Source organism: Mixophyes fleayi, chromosome 4, assembly GCF_038048845.1.
Source record: "Mixophyes fleayi isolate aMixFle1 chromosome 4, aMixFle1.hap1, whole genome shotgun sequence".
In the NCBI taxonomy this organism is placed as follows: Eukaryota; Metazoa; Chordata; class Amphibia; order Anura; family Limnodynastidae; genus Mixophyes; species Mixophyes fleayi.
This window is the reverse complement of record NC_134405.1, coordinates 229,670,521-229,688,481: the sequence shown is the minus strand read 5'-3', so window position 1 is coordinate 229,688,481 and position 17,961 is coordinate 229,670,521. Positions and strand designations below refer to the sequence as shown.

The window sequence follows — 17,961 nt, the reverse complement described above, 5'->3', positions numbered from 1 at the left end:
CAAACAGACAGAGGCGCATGCGTGCCTATATCTGTAGGCTAGGAGCACTGAGTGGTGGACCCCCTGGAAATAAAAGTATTTCTCCTTTGTCCTGTTTCTACTCCCCCTCCTCCCCCTCTTATCCTTCCTTATTTTCCACTAGGTTATATGGGACCAGCGAGACCAGGCTACATGGGACCAGCAATAAGGAGACTAACGGGGCCAGGAATACAAGAATATGGAGCATTCTTATGGGACCAAGAGCATTTTGGAAAGAATTATAGTAGATTAATGATAATGGATCTATGGGAAGGATCTATGAGACAAGGATAATAATAAAATACATTGGGGATACATTGAAAGGACTTATATGTACTGCTTAGATGATCTCAATGTTATCTGATATGAGTTATTTTCATTATAACTTAGAGAATGGATCGCTGAATTGTTCGTCTTTACTTATAATACATTTTGGTTAAGTAAATAAAAGATTTGTATTCATATAGTGAATAATGGTGGTAACTTGATGGATTTGCCAAAAGATCTGAGATCTGAGTAGCTCTCATGGACTTCTCTTTGGGACACAGTTATTTCGTACGTGATCATCGTGGTACAAGAAAAAAGTGCAGAAATGTTGCATAGACAGATGCTTCTTAGAACATCTACATTATAGTCACAGGTACCTTATAAGTTAATGTGACTAAAATTAGCGGAAGATACATAACTTGCATTATACCACAATAATTAATGAGTGTATTAATTATTACATGGAAATGATCAATTTGCCTTACTATAAGTTCTCAAATTTCAACACCGTAAATAAGTTTTAAATAAATGCAATACCTACAAATAAAACATATACTGTACACGAGTTCAGTCATGTAAGACTGGATTCTATCATTTAAAACAACATGAAGACAAAATCTTATTCAGGAACACACCTTCACTTCCAACGTTTGAGAAAGCCATGTGCAATAACACTTCCCATCAACTACCAAGCCGTAGAAAGAGCAGTCAATGAGGATTTGACACTTAGGAATTATTTACCTTTGGTATTGTTATACAAGTTCATAGCATTATGAACCCGAAATGTGAAGCAACAGAATACAGTGTATGTAGCTTATTAGTTAAAATTATGTCAACAATGTCCTGCTACACTATTGCCTTGGCAGTTGTAAGGCTTGCAGATACAGACTTACTCGTTGAGCAGTGCCTTCAGGTGTAGTTGTAGACTGCGTACTGCTCCATGAAGGCTGTTCAGCTCCCCGGTCTCCCGTTTTCTCCTATTAGTGCGCTCAGCTCCGGACTGGTGTTGAGTTTCAAAATAACGATAAAACTCATAGCTGCGCTTCAGTTCCATTAAACAGGCAGCTTGAGTATGAGGTAGATCCTGTGCCACGTCACACCAAATGTAGTGTGGAAGCAGCTCTGGGCTAGTGAGTGGACCCTGGCATGCATTCTCAGGAGACAGCAGTAGGGCTAAGCGTCGAAAGAACTCTGAACTCTGCCCTATCCACAGCTGAAACAAAACCTGCGACAATGAGGACAATCCTGTTTTAGAATAATTCATGATAACGTGGTTTCTGAAAACATACTAATACAATATTTGAAGACATTGCTTCCCACTATTGCATCTTATACAGGCATCTGTTTTCTGGTCAGGTAAACCATGTTCACATTTATGAATTTACTATAATATGTCAATTAACTGAACAGTAAAGTGCGTTCACCTATTTTTACATATTGGGTATCCATTGGAGTATGTTTATTTTGCTAAAACCCCCCCTCACAAAAAACAGAATATATACTAGCATTACTCGCATATCAAACTTTTTTCCTAATGGAGAAATTTGCACACCTTGAAAAATTTCACACACACAAATGCATTTTACACACTGCTTACCTTTAAAGCAGGGAGGCTGAAGCCATCTGTAAGATTGTGGGCATCCTCCTCAGAGACCTGCTGTTCACTTAATCCAAGACCCAGGTCTTTTAAAGGAACAACGCAGATGTAGTTAGTTACATTGTCTATCTCAGAGTTTAAGGGATAAGTTTAGTCACCGTTAAGAAAAATCAAAGCAGTAGAAAAGTGCATATTTAAAATAAACCTAAAAAATATTAATATGAACATCATTTCAGAATCTTCGGTATTTTGGGGAAAAAATACAGTATATGCTGCTATAAAGTCTATTACTGCATACAGAAATACTACTAATGGAATGGACAGTTTCCAAATGAGATAATGTAAGTGGTACTTAAATACAAAACTCAAACAATAAAAAAAATAGGGGTGAAGCTTTTATATTAACTGCAGAGAAATTTTGTTGCAGTTTGTAATTACCCAAATTATTAATCTTTTTCTTAACATGTATATAGCTACAGCATACTCAACAGTTCCACCGTGTTTATTAGTTTTATGTATATGTCAGAAAGACTGAAGAACTTCTAATTTGAGCTCCCTCCCTCCATGCCCTTGGAATCCAGTGTAAAATCTGTGAGTGGTAACAGGGCTGAAAATCAGGGAAAAACAAAAAACATTGTTACTTTCATGCTTCAAATATGAACATTTACATTTTGGGATTTAAATGTCCTTTGAGTGATTTACTGTTATCCAATTCATCTCCATTTACTAGTTATTGTAAAACAAAGCTCCTAGTGGTAAGCATGTAGCCTGAATAAATAGTGCAGTCACCACAAACAGTGTGGTTTAGTCCTACAGGAAGATTGGTTTTGTAAAATGAAAACATCTGTTGTGTATGGGATATTCTTCAGGCAGCAGAGATAGAAATATGAAGCTGGCCAGTGTTTGTGTGCTACATGCAACACAGTTGTTCAGGTGCACATTTGTACCACTTTTTTGCAATTGCTTGTAACTCTAAATGATGCTCATAATCTGGCACACAAAGCTATTTATTTTGCAGTGAAAAATTTCTGTTCATTGCTCTGTAATAAGGTAGATGACAAAAGACTATAGCAATCACTAAGTGCAAATTACTGCTGATAAGTAGGGGGTTTAAACCCCTGCACCTAATCCCTCCATCGACCAGTTTCTTGAACAGCACCTGCGACACCATGTACAGTCAAGTCCATAAATATTGGGACATCGACACAATTCTCATATTTTGTGCTCTATACACCACCACAATGGATTTGAAATTAAACTACCAAGATGTGCTTTAACTGCAGACTTTCAGCTTTAATTTGAGGGTATTTACATCCAAATCAGGTGAACGGTGTAGGAATTACAACGGTTTCTATATGTGCCTCCCACTTTTTAAGGGACCAAAAGTAATAGGACAATCGACTCAAAAGCTATTTCATGGACATGTGTGGGCTATTCCCTCGTTATTTCATCATCAATTAGGCAGGTAAAAGGTCTGGAGTTGATTCTAGGTGTGACATTTGCATTTGGAATCTGTTGCTGTCGACTCTCAATATGAGATCCAAAGAGCTGTCACTATCAGTGAAGCAAGCCATCATTAGGCTGAAAAATCAAAACAAACCCATCAGAGAGATAGCAAAAACATTAGGGGGTCTATTTATCAAGGATTTTTCCTGTGTTAAACACCCGAAAACAACAGTTTTCGGGTGTTTACCGTGAAATTGCTATGTATTATTGAAGCATCGCAGCAGATATCTCAGATATCTGCTGCTTTGCATTTGCTATAGTTTTTCTGAGCACTCCCCATAACAGTGTATGGGAAGTGCTCAGAACCGCTATTTATGAAAGTCTAATTAGAGAAAATTTTCTGAAGAGCAGAGCTGGACAGCGCATGTGTGGAGGGATCATGTGATCCCTCCCTGTCACTCATCCTACAGTTTGCCGTCCAGGATGCTAGTGCTCATGCACCAACTTTTCAGTCGGTGCATGCGCACTAACAAAAAAGGAAAAAAAAAAAAAAAAAAAAGAGAAGATCACCGCAGCCTTTAAACCTGAGAAAAGACTGCGATGATCAGGTGAGTCACTTCTCAGGGACAGCAGTCTATCGGCACTGCTGTCCCCGAGAAGATTTTTAATACATAGCCGTTACTTTTCAATCCTTATCAAGGAGATAAGGATTGAAAAGTATCAAGTGAAAAAAACGAAGGGTCATAAATAGACCCCAAAGTGTTTCAAATCAACTGTTTGGAACATTCTTAAAAAGAAAGAACGCCACGTAGAGCTCAGCAACACCAAAAGACCCGGAAGACCACGGAAAAAAACTGTGGTGGATGACAGAAGAATTTTTTACCTGGTGAAGCCCCTTCACAACAGTTGGCCAAATCAAGAGTCAACAATCAAGAGAAGACTTCACAAGAGTGAATATAGAGGGTTCACCACAAAATGTAAACCATTTGTGAGCCACAAAAACAGGAAGACCAGATTAGAGTTTGGCAAACAACATCTAAACAAGCCATTACAGTTCTGGAACAACATCCTATGGACAGATGAGACAAAGATCAACTTGTACCAGAGTGATGGGAAGAGAAGAGTATGGAGAAGGAAAGGAACTGCTCATGATCCAAAACATACCACCTCATCAGTGAGCAATGGTGGTGGTAGTGTCATGGTGTGGGCATGTATGGCTGATAATAGAACTGGTTCCCTTGTATTTATTGATGATGTGACAAAAGCAGCAGGATGAATTCTTAAGTGTTTCGGGCAATATTATCTGCTCATATTCAGTCAAATGCTTCAGAACTCATTGGACGGCGCTTCACAGTGCAGATGGACAATGACCCGAAGCATACTGCAAAAGCAACCAAAGAGTTTTTTAAGGCTAACAAGTGGAATGTTATGCAATGGCCAAGTCAATCATCTGACCTGAATCCGATTGAGCATGCATTTCACTTGATGAAGACAAAGCTGAAGGGAAAATGCCCCAAGAACAAGCAGGAACTGAAGACATTTGCAGTAGAGGCCTGGCAGAGCATCACCAGGAATGAAACCCAGCGTCTGGTGAGGTCTATGCCTTCCAGACTTTAGGCTGTAATTGACTGCAAAGGATTTGCAACAAAGTATTAAAAAGTGAAAGTTTGATTTAGGATTGTTTAGTTTGTCCCATTACTTTTGGTCACTTAAAAAGTGGGAGACACATATAGAAACCGTTGTAATTCCTACACTGTTCACCTGATTTGGATGTAAATTCCCTCAAATTAAAGCTGAAAGTCTGCAGTTAAAGCACATCTAGTTTCATTTCAAATCCATTGTGGTGGTGTATAGAACCCAAAATATGAGAATTGTGTAGATGTCCCAATATTTATGGACTTGACTGTATTTGCATGCATGGTGTAGAGAATCCACCAAGTCCTTACATTTCCAGCTGGGGCAGAGATATTTAACTTTAAACATTTTAATTGAGAAAATTATAGTATGCGACAAATTATCTACTCTATAAGAATATAAACAAGCACAAACCCCTTTTAGTGTACAAGTTTTTATTATACTATTATGACTTCTGAAATATATTTTTAATAGTGTCTGTGACTTCCAGTAGTAGTAGTATGTTAGGCTTTATATCGTTTCAAACTACAGTGGTATTAAAGTCTCTCCTCATTAAAAAGTCTGCAGCATGGTAGCCTCAGCTGGTGTTTAATTCCTGAGAACTAACACCTGCAGATAAGATAACTCAAAATGGAATTTGAAGTAGGAAACGATGGGCCAGACAGACATAAGGCTGCATGTGTCATTAGTCATAGCAAGTAAACAAAAACAATATTATTCCACAGGAAATGTAACCTGAAGCTCACAAGTACTATGTAGATTGCATTAGAAAGTATGGATGTTTGGGCCTAATATACTTAATGGAAGCCACTTGTTTGAAAGTGGAATTATTCTTGAATATTAGAAAAAATATGTTGTTTTAATTTGTGAATTAAACCTGCAAACTTATTATTTAAATAACACATTGAAGAATTATCACGTGAATATTTTAGTAAATTTTCTGCTGTGTCATTTTGGAGCTGCAGGCTTTTAAATTAGTGTACCGTCTATGCTTATGTCAAATACAGGGGATACAGCAAGAGGAAAGTCTCTTCAGAGCTCAGAGTACAGTGGGGACCATCATTGTTTACTGCTATGTAACCACAGTAAGCAGCTCAAAACTATGATGATGCCAGCCAAAGGTACTTCATGAATATTCATCATCATCATCAATTTATATAGCGCCACTAATTCCGCAGCGCTGTACAGAGAACCCATTCACATCAGTCCCTGCCCTATTGGAGCTTACAGTCTAAATTCCCCAATATAGACACAGACAGACAGACAGACAGACAGACAGACAGACACTAGGGTCAATTTTTGATAGCAGCCAATTAACCTACCAGTATCTTTTTGGAGTATTGGAGGAAACCGGAGCACTCGGAGGAAACCCACGCAAACACAGGAAGAACATACAAACTCCATACAGATAAGGCCATTGTCGGGAATTGAACTCATGACCCCAGCGCTGTGAGGCAGAAGTGCTAACCACTAGGCCACTGTGCTGGTTCCAAGGTTTGCGCATCTTGAATTATCAAGGGTCAGCATTGTAGCAGGATGGGGAGAAAATATCTAGATGATTTTTATTACCAGACAGGTTAGTCTATATCGCGTCATCTTAGCCCCACCCCCTGCTGTAATTGACCAAAATTGTGACAATTGTTTAGGGGCGGGGCCAAAATGTGATCAATCAAGCCCCGCCCCCCACCTCCACCGGGATTTCCCTGAAGCCAACGAGTAAAAGTTGGCAAGTATGATATATAGGTAGTTATAGGTATTAGCGGTTATTGTAAAACACTGGAGTTTTACAAACTGTATGTGCAAATACTACATACTCAAGCTGTTGGAGTAACCTATTTTAAGATTCAAGAAGAATTAAAAAGTTATTATTATGACACTGGAAAATAGAAGCAAGCCACTAGTTGACATTAATATATTTAAATCTAAGTGTAGCGGAGTAATAAATATGAACTTAAGCATTTATATCCAACTAAAAAAAGCCCACAATGCACTCCTTTCACTCCTCTGCAGCAGGATAGTGCTTCTTTACCACAGCAGACACATAGTGACTCACAGCTTCCTAGAATTGCTTTGCAGAAATGCCTTGTATGGATTGGGTAATTCATACACAGGGGTAGGGTCGGTGATGTCACGGTAACTGAAATGGGTACATTCTCAGCTTCTTGGTTTGGATTCAATCCTTTCAGGACACTGTCTTAAAAATATGGGAGGAACATCATCTATCTTTAATGAATTGTAAAGTTAAAACATTATTTTTTAACAAAGCTGCAGTGGATTGCCAATGTCATTGTTCAATGGTTAACATAAACAATGTATTTTACCTTCATGGTTCATATCTAAAGAAATTGGGGTTTACTGGTCTTTTAATTAAAAATGATCCGTAGTTTAGTTGAACACTAAAGTCTAATGTTAAAATAAGTGTAATCATATCTGCACCACTTGTAAACATGCAACAAGATAAACAAATAAGATAAACGTGCCATTTATGGAATACAGAAGGAACACTGTGTATCAAGACATTTTTGGTAATTTTGTTTTCTGTAAATATTGTAAGAGAACCTGTTTCAGTCAGTTAAAAAAGTGATGGTTGGACGAAAGTTCATCTTTCATCAGGACAATGATCCCAAACACAAGGCCAAAGTATCACTGTAGTAAATGTCTTGCAAAGGCCCTGTCAAAATCCTTATCTCAACCCAATTGAGAATTTATAACACTATTTGAAAAGTGCACAAGCTTCATCTGGCCAAACTCGACATCCTGAAGCAAAGCTGTCTGGACTAACATCACTTACGAAGTGTGCAAAGTACTTACCCCACAATATTTAAAGCTGTTGTTGGCTCTACAAAATATTAAACTGTGGGGATTTAGTATATATGCAATCAGCATATTTCATTTTTTTTCTTAATATGCATTTAATCAGCTTCCCCGCAAAGCAATGCAAGGGATATGTGGCATAAGAAAACAACAGCTCAGGAGTGAGGATAATGCAGAATGCAAGCCAACTGTAACATGAAGCTCCCCTATTCTACAAGACAGTACACTCCGAAACATCATTGTATACCACCCTGTAACATATACACATACTTAATGGCTTACATTTTAACATAATTCATATAACTGACATATGCTCTAGAAATCATTCTAAAACCTGACCTTCACGACGAATCAGATATTTCTGAAATGTGCACATTCCCATTTAGAACTATATTAATGTGTATTAGTAGCCATCATTGGAACTGTACTGGATTTAGGGAGATAAGTATATAAAGCTTCAGTTTGCATGATACGCCAAGACATTTTGAATGAAGATGACTATAGATCACTAGTACATTGGCAGCACTGTGGTACAGTGGTTGGAATTGCTGCCTCACAGCACTGGGATCATGGGTGCAATTCCAACCAAAACCAATCTGTGTGGAGTATATATGTTCTTCACATGTTTGCGTGAGATTTCCCTGGGTGCTCTGGCTTCCTACCATCACCATTTATTTATATAGAGCCACCAATTCCGCAGCGCTGTACAGAGAACTCACTCACATCAGTCCCTGCCCCATTGGAGCTTACAGTCTAAATTCCCTAATACACACACACACACGTCAATTTGTCAACAGCCAATTAACCTACCAGTATGCTTTTAGAGTGTGGGAGGAAACCGGAGCACCCGGAGGAAACCCAGGCAAAGACGGGGAGAACATACAAACTCCTCATAGATAGTCCAAAAACATAGGTAGATTAATTGGATTTTGACAGTATGAAACCTACTGTATGTGTGTAGGAAACTTAGAATGTAAGCTCTAATGGGCCAGGGACTGATGTGAAAAACAAATATTCTGAAAAGCACTGTGTATTATGGTGATGCTATATAAATAAATGATGATAATAATAATAACTGGATTCATTCAATTCCCACCTTGTAAGTTGCATTATCTATGAAGTCAGATCATAAAACCTTTAGATTGCAATAAAGTTTAAACGGAGTCCATCAATGTAGCCCTTGGTGCGATAGGTGTGGCACTGCTACTTTAATAGTGCAATTGCTTATGACCCATGTGTGTGCCAGGTATGTCATCTTTGCTTTGAACCCAGTCATGGCGGTACCCATGATCCTACAAGGCCCATGTAATATCTAATATTACTATGCAAACAAACATCTTTCACACAATTTATTCTGGACATCACTGTAAAGGATATTTTTTCAGCATGTACAATGTAGCAAGCCGTGAAACTCGGAAGTTGGTTCTGACTGTCCTGTAGACGGCTTTGCGCAAACCAAGGAGGTGCTGGCTTACATGTTGTCCAACTTTATCATACGGCCAAGCAGCATTGACCCTGTCAAGCAAACTTGAAAAGTAAAATGTGATACATCTGTACAGATGTCCCAAACCACTTACACCACATATATTATGCTTTCAACAAAGATTATTTATGTACTCTAATCATAACAAATGTAATGTAAAATATAACAGTGTTTAAACTTTTCTTTAAAAGGTACAGAAATGTAATGCTTAGGTATGGTTCTCCTAACTTTGTTTCATGGCATCTTAAAATTATTTAGTGAAAGGATAAATATTTTTCTGTGACTGCAAATCCTGACAATGCTGGCTACCTTTCTGCACTATAGCAGCTTTTAATATGGGAAGAACTCCATAATAGACAATTTTACCACCTAAAGCAAAAATACCAGTAAAGGAATTATTAAAGGTTCCCAGGTTCTCATGGGGCTTTCCCCAGGTTCCTCCATCTCTTACAAACCCAGCCAAAAACTTTTGGGGAGTTTGGGGGGGGGGGGGGGGCTGGGTTTGGTGCATTTGAGGTGAAAGCATAAGACCAGCAATCAACTTCATCGTCATTTAAAGTTGGTGAACAAAACTGAATTGTCAGTTCTGTACTACAGGCTACCAGGAGGGGCAACTTAGTACAATCTTTTTGTTTTACATAGGGAGTATTTCAGGGATAAAGAGGTTGTCCACTGGGCATGCCATCTCAATATAACATGCCACCTACTTGGTTTATGGAGTGTGCATGTTTTATTGAGAAGGTGATGTCCTACATGGGAGAAACCCTGAGAGATTAAGGCAAGCCACTTGTGAAAAATATTTAGTATAAATTTCTTAACTTTTTAAGCCACTTAAATCTCATTGTAAAAAAATGTATTATAGATCATAATCAACACTTGAAACCATTGGTTGACTCATGCAGGAATATTTACATACCACATATGATACGCTTATTTACTTGTTTATGTATTGTCTACAGCATTATATGCTTCAGTCAGCCCTGCAATATTTCACAACCGTAGTATGTCTACTAAAACTCTTTAAAAATGCAGCAGCTAAAACTTTGCATGTCAATGTTCAGTGTATTCCAGAAGCCAATATCCCTACACAGCTTGTGGGAAGTCTGCCTAACACACAAGTGTACTCTCTATAGAGCAGTTACACCCAGAAGAATGCTATAAAATACATCAATGCAGAATTGCATTTCTTTCTTTGTGTACATATTATATGACTCCCACATCGCTGATTTATCATTAGCTCAGATGGAAATTTTTATGGGACCACATCTGACTTAGCGCAGCTGTGCGGTGTCACTTGGTCATTCCTGTGCAAGGCTTACATAGTGCACAAAAACAGATTGATACAAGGAAGTGGTCAATTGACAATATGTACCTAAGAGTCACTCCACAGTAGTAACTGCATGTTAACCCATTATATGGTTTTGCATTAATGATTTCCCCATCTTTCCAGCATAGTGTGATCTCTGTATTAGACAAAAACTGGGCTATGGGAGACATGAAATGGGACAATCAGCATCTCACGTCACCAATCATGTTTCACCTTCACCAAAATCTCCAAGAGAGGGTGGAGAAATTTCATAATAATGATTTCCAACGGTTGGTGCCGACAGCATGCTGGATGTGTCATTAGCATTTCTAAGTAACAGGTGAATACTTAAAATAAACTGAATGTATGCCACTAGGATTATAGGCAAGCTGCATTTATATGGTAAATGAGACATGTTCGCTATAATTTATATTATTTATCAAAAAACACTGATATTTCACCAAAATCTCGGTCTTATCTGTGTCACAACATAGGCATTAGGATTGCATGCAGAATGAGAATGGAAATACAAAAAATGCAACACATAGTCATGCACACATTCATATATGGAAATAAACACACAAAAGGCATTCACTTTCTGTTCTCATGATCTGCATGGAAGGCACACAAAACATTTTATAAGTGCCCATCTAAACACATTGACACTGCTACCTTTTATTTATTTAAGAACATAAACTTTGATGCAAGGGAAGTTGAGGCATTTAAAATCAAGATTCTAAAAACAAAATGTGAGGATCCACCTTAGGTTGGCAGGAAGTGCGAACAAAAAAAAATGAGCCGTTAAGTGCCAACTGTATAGCATTCGTTTTTTGACAGCCGTTACTATATATACAAAGCTGAAAAATGACAGATTTTCTATCTAATAGATATATTTCCTATAATATCAGTAAATCTACATCAGAAACTGCTTTTGTTGTCTGTGTTAATAAAGCAACTATTAAAAGTTAAAGTATATGCTCTAAGTAAAGTTTCTTTTCATTGCATTTTCCAGTAAGTGTTCAATGAACTACATAAATATTTAGCACAGACAAACTTATTTCTAAACATTTGTATTTCTATGGGAGTAAGATCTAGGGGTATATACTAAACTGCGAGTTTGAAAAAGTGATTGCTATAGGCAACATCTTCAATCAGATTCTAGCTGTCATTTATTTACTGCATTCTACAAAATGATAGCTAGAATCAGAGTTGTTGCCTATAGCAAACAGTCAACTTTTTCAAACCCGCAGTTTAGTAAATATACCCCCTAGACTCTAATGGGCCAGTGGCCAATTTAAAATGGAAGGTACTTTAAGTAGATACAATTTACACCAACAGGGTAACTAGTCCATTTAATACTGCGGAGCACTGTACAATTCACATCACTATACAATTATAAATAGCTGTTCCATGTGTACCTTTTGTGTCACTCTCTTCTTTCCTATTTAATTGTAAACTCCAATGTGCAGGGCCATTACACTATTTACATGAAGTTACATTCCCATACTGTAACCAACATGTGCTAATTTCCCCCATTACACACTAAAAATAAGCAATCAAAAAAAAAAAAAAAAAAAAGAGTCCAAATACATATGTAAAAGTTTATTTAATGGACCTGATCAGTTACTCAGTTATACGAGTATAAGAGACACCGTTAACTTTTTTCATATGTCCAACATTCATGTCTTTCTTATCTATCCACTATTATTATTATTATTATTATTATTATTATTAAAAGGACACAAATGGGCCTCAGGGTCTGTACTGGTTGATAACAGAGCAAAGTAGCTACAAGTAAGGCAAGCTGCTTAGTCCAAATTTCAACAGCCATTGCCAAGTCTCTGGAAAATAAGCTTCACTGACCCCCTTCACCCTAACATTATAGGAAATTATTTTCTATTACGTCAGCCCCTTCCTCCTGGGTTTTGTTTCAATAAAAAGCCATGTGATTTTCCTCAACTAATGTATAAGGTTCCATAGTACACTCTTATCACTGTATGTGTCCCAAACATGATGACAAACTGGTCTAATAACGCAGCTTGTGCAGCCCTAAAACAAGAACAATGCCAGAGAATAGCAACTTACCTCTCCATTAGGTGTGAGGCAGCTCTCTAGTCCCATCTGCTCCTATGTAGTGAGCTATAAATGCTACTTATTTATCAGGAAGATGCATCTTTGCTATTTCCAATATAGCTGCTTCCCCTGGCTCTATTATAACAGACACCAATCGCAGAGGACTGGGAAGGGCTGTCACAGGAAGTATACATGTAAGTGTGTATGTGTGTGTGTGTGTGTTTTATTTATGAACGCAGGTGGGTATTATAAGAAATAACAAACCCACGCAGACATACAAGGATAGCAGCCACTTAAGCATGCCATGGCCTGTATTTTATATAGACAAAATTCTCAGAACTTCTCTGTAAAAATATATCAATTTAAATGGACATTCAGAACCAAAAGGACAGACAATTTTAAATTGGTTAAACAACAGATATAGAAATCTTCTATTGCTATGTCTCTCTTGTTTAGTGATATCAGCATAAAATGCATTTAAGTACCTTGCTGTATCTAAATTCTGTTTGCCTGTAAGATTCCTTCTGTCTAAATTTATGATATGATCATTTGCAGTGGAATTTTATTTACAGTAGTTTGCGTGCGATACATCTAGAGCACACTACACATGTGACATGCTCAAAACCCATTCAAAAGAAAAAATATTTTTTGATAACGGTGGCCATTAATTCACAGGGCAACCCGACCTACAGCATTAGCAATTAAATAATGTCACTGCATATTGATGCAACAGCGCTGTGCTTACTAAATATTAATTTATTATTAAATATGTATTGTATCTGTGTTAATTTAAAACATATGATTTCTAACGGATATCCTGCTGGTAAAAAGTCTAAATAGTGATTACAGAACATGTATAGTACATCACACTATAAATCACTACCATAAATTAACTGTGAACACTTACAGGGTGAATCCTCGAGAAATAACTTCTGTCTCCTGGATCAGACGCAGCGATTTTCTCACTAGGTTGGTAAAGGCTCGGCTATTAGCAACAGTCATTTCCAGCTGGCCACAGTATTTTTTCAATTTGACTTGCAGCCTGGCTGCGCCCCATGTTCTGAGTACTCGTAGGACGGCAAAAATGGCAAAGAAAAGAAGGCTGGGCCCCCAGATGAACAAGGAAGAATAGTGCCAGGATTTCAGTGCAGCCAGAGCACTGATGAATGCAAACAGTACAGACATCTCCCTGTATAAAGAATGGAAAATCACAGTCAGGCCACAAACACATTACAGATTACCTATATTCAAGATAGCCTTTTTACATGACCTGCTGATAATGTTTTGTCTTTTTGTATCACTTCTGATTATTTATCTCTGTATTTATCGTTGTATTTCTATTATATAGTTGAACATTTTGTTTTGTTGGCTTCTAGCATTTGTACAACTTGTCTTTTCGACATAAATAAAAAGTACAAGAAACAAAAAAAACAAGTATTTAGCTCCCTAATGCCTGCTCAATATCTTTTGAGCTTTAAACAAATGTCAAAAGATAGCACCATAAGAATGGCTCTCACAGCACCCATACACTTGGTAGTCAGACTGGGACTCCAGTAACACATTCAGCAACCATTATGAAACAGTTACAGACCAATTAATAATTCAGCAGTTGCATTACACGCATTGAATCACGTATTAATTATTACAACTTCGTATGCTTTCATATCATAGTGCTGTTTTCACCTATGGTTCATTTCTCCATTCACAAATGAGCCGTATGCTTATTGACATTGCTACTGACTACAGACATCTTCTCCCCCCCCCCCATACCCTCCCTCGATCCATCTCCTCAGTATTTTCCTGCAAATCGCTATTTGCTGTAATTAAGTTCAAGCCTATATAATGGACTTCACAGGTATGGGGACCATACTCCTGATGAAGTTACTGAAGAAACACGTACCATATTTTGCTGTGCTGTTTCCTGGAGTTGGGTAGAAGTGAACACTATATATACTATATATTTGTGCTGTTATATATAACCCTATCCAGTCAAGTACCCTGTCTTACAGTACCACTAACCTACATTGGGACACTTTATATTGGGGGTTAAAGTTTTAATATGCAGTTTGAATTCATTTTTAGACTACTGGTACTTTTAAATTACTACACTATTCTCTTTTCTCCATATGTGTTTATACACTCATTTTCACACTAATCCTTTACTGGCTGAGGATTCAAAAATGGAACAGAAGAACCATTTGATTTTATTGCACATTTATGTATATGTATAGTTTTTCTATTTTTTATGTCTAAGACATAAAATATATGAAACAAAACATATATCCAGAGCAATAAATTACTATTTATCTGTAAGGTAGTCAAGTCTGGTGAGTGCCCGTTTTGTTATGTACATTAGTAGTAGAACTGGTAGAAATGGGATGGTCTCGGTACCCCAACCAGTGCCTCAGTTCCTTGTGTTCTTGAGGCATAATAGCCTGAATAAGGTTAAACAAGTTGAAGGAAGAGTGATGAATGAACATGATTAAGTGAAAGCCTCAGTTCTACCACTTAGTAGTTATGTAGAAATGTTGGTCAGGCTAGAGATCTCTTTTAACATATCGTTGGCTGGGACTAGGTTCCAGTGGCCAGGAACAGCTCTTTTTCTATGATTCCAGGTCACCTAATTACAACTACACACAGATCATTCAGGACATTCCTGGTGCTATTATCATCAGGCAGGAGCTACAAGTACTTTGAGGGCTAACCTGGCTCTTTTCAGATTTAAGTGAAATATTTAATCGTTTTATGCATCTGATTTAATTGAAGCCTAGATATCAGCTCTAGTTGTAACACATTTTTAAAAAAAAAAAAAAAAAAAAAGAAAAGTTTAATTATTTCCTGTGAACCTAATCAAATACACATATTCAGTATCTAAATACGCTATACATAACTGAAAACATGTCATGGGCAGAACAATATAAAATATATATTCCAAAATATCACAAAAAAACCTTTTCACAATCCCCTTTTCCCCCCAAGAAAAACCCAACAACAATGAAAACAAAAATCAATACAACTATCCCAGCATTAGTGTAACACATAGGAAACTATTGAAATTTGTCACAAACACATAAAAATACTGAGAGTTATTGCTTATCGTACAAGGGATATATCTGGTTATAAAAATAAGTATTTAAAAGTAAGCACTTATCTCTACATAATGTTAAATAATATAATCGTGTTAATTAAGAAATCTATTGTCTGGACTGTACCAAATATTAGGTGTTGCTAGGGAGCGTAAAGTTGGAAGATGCCCTTTCTGTTGATTCTGGGTCTGACCAGCAGACAGGATCCCCGGGTCAAGCAACTCAATCAGCTCCACATCCTCCTGTATCAGGACTTCCTGCAGCAGGATTGTACGCAGGCTATCGAGTCTGAAACCAATATCCTAACAGAGTGGAGAAGAAATAAACCAGATGGATGTTAATTAAAGAGAATGCATCAACCTATGAGGCACAGGTGCTTTTATCTTTGATGTTTCTGAATGCCAGTCATAGTTATGAATGCAATTTCACATAAAGATACATTCTCCCCCAAAGGTAATTATGAGACTTCATCTGTCAGCTTTATATTAAACATATAAACATTCAACAGACACTTATATTTACTGCTATAAACCTCCCATTTTATATACCTATATGAAGGTTAATTGATAGAGGCCCATCTGCTGAACTAGCATGAAATATTTATGAGTAACCAAAAAGATTTGTGCCCATCAGGTATTTGCAGACATCGTTTGCACATTCCTGTGAAGACTTTTGTGACATCACACTGTAAAAACTCTAGCATATAATGTAATTTAACAGATTACTTTATGTAGAGACTCAAGGCCTTAATGACTTGGACAACAGAATTTCCATTAGAACTGGTCATAGCACTGGGAGTGATAAAAACATAAAATGAAAGATGACCATTTTATTAGTTACTACTAAGTGGACCAGTGGTTGCCCGGTGTGAAGCATACTTGTAGGAATAGAAGACTGTCAGGTAATTATAACGTACTGGTCAACAAAAATGTGTGTGGAGTTTTTTAGGTTTTTTTTCCCCATTATAAGTGATACAGAGAAAACATAAATACAAACAATACAAAGAAAACACAAATAATAACAATAAAACATACAGCAAGTGAGACAAACTGTCCGAAAGAACTACCTAAATACGTACTACATGAAGACCAATTTGGCATAGAAAAACAAAAAACTAAATAAAAATACTAAAAATAAAGAAAATCAAGACTTCTATAAAACTACTAAAGGTGATTTAAGTATCCACAAATTATATATTTTGTGTAATATACACTATAAATATACATTATAGACAACAGTCATAGATAAACATAAGAGGATGAAAGGGTAGAAGAAAAGGGGAAAAATTAAGATGATTAATAGAGTACTAAAGAAACAACAAAATATGGGGAGCATGGTATGGGGCTAAACGCAAATCATGAAATTTGTTGAAGCAGAAAACATTACGCAGATTCAAAGAGGGTTAAGATATTAGATCTGGCAATATCATCCAATGGTCCATATTTACACATAAACCCCCAAGTCTTATAAAACCCTTTAAACCCTGCTTCTATATCTGAAAGTTGCCCATATGTCTAGATAAAGTAAATCCAACAAATCAATTTTGTAGGAAGCTCAATGGGGGGCGGGGGGGACGGGACTCTGGGATGTCCATCGATATATAATATCAATTGTTTTGCAACTGTCACACTTACACTTGGTATAGTCAATTATCTCTGAGGACTGCAAATCCAATTACGTGATTAAAGTTGAGTGGTTGAAGATAAGGGATATAGGATTCTTCCTACTTCATACGTTAAAAGTAGAGAGCATGACGGACATATTTAGCCAAGCGTTACCCCTTCAATTATTCAAGCATATTACTCAGCTCAGCAACACACGACATTTCATATATGTTAATGTCAAATGGTGGCTTGTGCTTGTTCTTTAAATATTAAACTACAATTATTACAATTTATTGTAATAAAACACAAATCAGTTAAATGGCTTGTGTTGGAAGCGTGCATCTATGTCTAAATTTCACACTGGGAAAAAAAAAAAAAAAAAAAAGATATCAGTCCTGTTATTATTTTCCCATTGCATCAAGTTGGGCTAAATAAATTCATTGATTCTAACAATTTGCATTTGTATGCTGCAACTAGTTTAGCTGGGAATAGCTTTTTTTTTTTTTTGCTTTTATTTGTAATTTACCAATGCACTTTTATTGGACTTCCTTTGGTACTATAGTTGAGGACATATCTTATTCATTTAATTCATTTATTGGTATTAAATTAGGAAAATAGTGTTTTTTTGTTTG

At 36.9% G+C, this 17,961-nt stretch overlaps 1 protein-coding gene across 3 annotated transcripts in view; it reads right to left on the bottom strand.

The window, feature by feature from the left end:
• VEZT (vezatin, adherens junctions transmembrane protein) overlaps window positions 1-17,961 on the bottom strand; it is a 59,492-nt gene that overhangs the window by 10,117 nt on the left and 31,414 nt on the right. For 2 of the 3 annotated variants that reach the window (XM_075209414.1, XM_075209416.1), the window contains exons 4-8: window positions 15,852-16,027; window positions 13,547-13,828; window positions 9,155-9,304; window positions 1,883-2,030; window positions 1,179-1,510 (exon numbers count right to left, since the gene is read on the bottom strand). In XM_075209414.1, coding sequence (XP_075065515.1) covers window positions 1,179-1,510; window positions 1,883-2,030; window positions 9,155-9,304; window positions 13,547-13,828; window positions 15,852-16,027 — 1,088 coding nt within the window. The remainder of the gene's footprint in view (window positions 1-1,178; window positions 1,511-1,882; window positions 2,031-9,154; window positions 9,305-13,546; window positions 13,829-15,851; window positions 16,028-17,961) is intronic. The other variant, XM_075209415.1, reaches the window with a different exon arrangement.